Source organism: Octodon degus, unplaced genomic scaffold, assembly GCF_000260255.1.
Source record: "Octodon degus isolate 3935 unplaced genomic scaffold, OctDeg1.0 scaffold00085, whole genome shotgun sequence".
NCBI lineage: Eukaryota > Metazoa > Chordata > Mammalia > Rodentia > Octodontidae > Octodon > Octodon degus.
In genome coordinates this window covers 10,459,493-10,461,261 of record NW_004524661.1, presented here as the reverse complement: position 1 = coordinate 10,461,261, position 1,769 = coordinate 10,459,493, and the positions used below count along the sequence as shown (strand labels likewise).

Below are 1,769 nucleotides of genomic sequence, written 5' to 3'. Positions count from 1 at the left end.
TCCTCCACAAAAAGCACAATTAATATTCCATATCTGTGAAAAAAAAAACCAGGTTCATAAGATTTGGGTGATTTGCTGTAAGTTATATAACCGGTAAAAAGTGGAGCAGAGGCTAGAGTCTTGTTCTGGTTTTTAAACTTAGCTTTTAGCCATGTTATAGTAGTTCCTGTGTAATAATTTAAGCTTCTCCAGATAGTGAGTATATTATATTGGTAACAAGAATTGGTGGATTACTCATTGTATGCTGTGTTCCTGTGAGGAGTAAGTAGTTTTACTTTGTTCCTTGGTCTTTGAAGGTCTTCTCTTTATTTCTTTCAAAAATAGACATGTTTGAGCACTTTCCTAGGACAGCTCTGGGGCATTCTCATTTTCACTAACATGTCAGCATAGATTAGTGTTTAGGGTGCTTAGCAACACTGTTGCCACGTAGTAAATCCAACAGATTTCTGTAACTTGCCTCCCCCACGCCCCCGCCAGACTTCCAAACAGCTGCTGTTCTTCAGGTGAAACTCCAGTTGTATTTCCTCAGCTCTGATAGTCAAGATGAGTTTTTTCATGGATAAAAGTGATGACGCTGGATCTGTTGGCTGGAGAATGAGTCTTACATGATTAAGGAACATTGATCTTAGTAAAGTGTTCAGCAGAATTCAAGGGACAACTTTGTCTCAAGTAAATGATTTCCCTTCCAAGTATTCAAATTCTAGGGGTATTGGGTCTTGTTCCTAAACTTTGGCTACATTTTATTTAGTATGCTGGAAAAATTAGAGAGATTATTTTCTCTAGTCTAATACTTATATTTGGCTGAACTACAAAGTGAACAAGAGTCACTGAAAATAATGAGATCAACTTTGAATGAGAAAGTAAGTGATGAAAATACGTTATGAAGAAAATCCTCATAATCCAATACAGTCACACTTAAAGAAATTGTTCTACTGCAGTAGTAGACCTGAAATTGCATACTATAGATAGGATAAAGTAGTGAGTGGGTAAGAGATATGTTTTCCTTTTGTGTTATGCTTTAAGTATCCAAAATAATTACTTGGTCCGTGAAAAGTACTGCATAATTTTTTTTTGTAAATGAACTTCTTTGTGTTTGGTTTTCACAGATTTGTACATTGAGTTTTATTATTCTTAATTTTTTTTAAGGTTTTGCAGTTTATAAATCCTCTCATGAAAAAAGCTGCAGTTGCTGCAGACAGGCACTGTAGAAATCTCTACTCCTTTTTGTCAACACCAAGGTTAGCCATTGCGCTGCTCCTGACTTTCTTCATTGTTCTTGCATTCCTTCCGATGCTTTCTTGAGGTCTTTTTCTTCTCATACAGGCCATGTCTTGCAAGTGAATGTTTGGGCTCATTTTTCTTTGCATAATCCAGGGAATCATAAATCATGTCAAAGTCAGTCGTCTTGCCGCCACCAAAATGGGATCTGAATCCAAACACGAAAATGACACCTGGTGTGGTCCTGTACATTTTGGTGAGTTTTTCCCGAATTTCTGTTTTAGGTACTGTTGCTTTCTCAGGGTGAAGGACACCAATGACCATTTGTTTCCTTTGAGGAAGTCAGTTGGTTATGAACTTCCGGATTCAGATAGTTGCTGTGTCATTCATGATGGCATTGGATCCTCAGACAGCCCAGGAGGAAAAGAGCTGTAGAATGAGTTTTAATCCTTCTTTTACTAGGTATTGATATGAACTTCAGGAATGTAAAATCATCTCCATGTCTTTTTTTTTTTTTTTCAGTACTTGGGATTGAACTCAGGACCCTGTGC

The 1,769-nt window shown here is 37.1% G+C and overlaps 1 protein-coding gene across 1 annotated transcript; it reads right to left on the bottom strand.

The window, feature by feature from the left end:
• Positions 1-1,239: 1,239 nt before the first annotated feature.
• Positions 1,240-1,542, bottom strand: LOC111818267 (40S ribosomal protein S24-like). Its single transcript, XM_023721756.1, has one exon. It carries the CDS (start codon positions 1,540-1,542, stop codon positions 1,240-1,242), a length of 303 nt encoding a protein of 100 aa, XP_023577524.1.
• Positions 1,543-1,769: the final 227 nt, after the last annotated feature.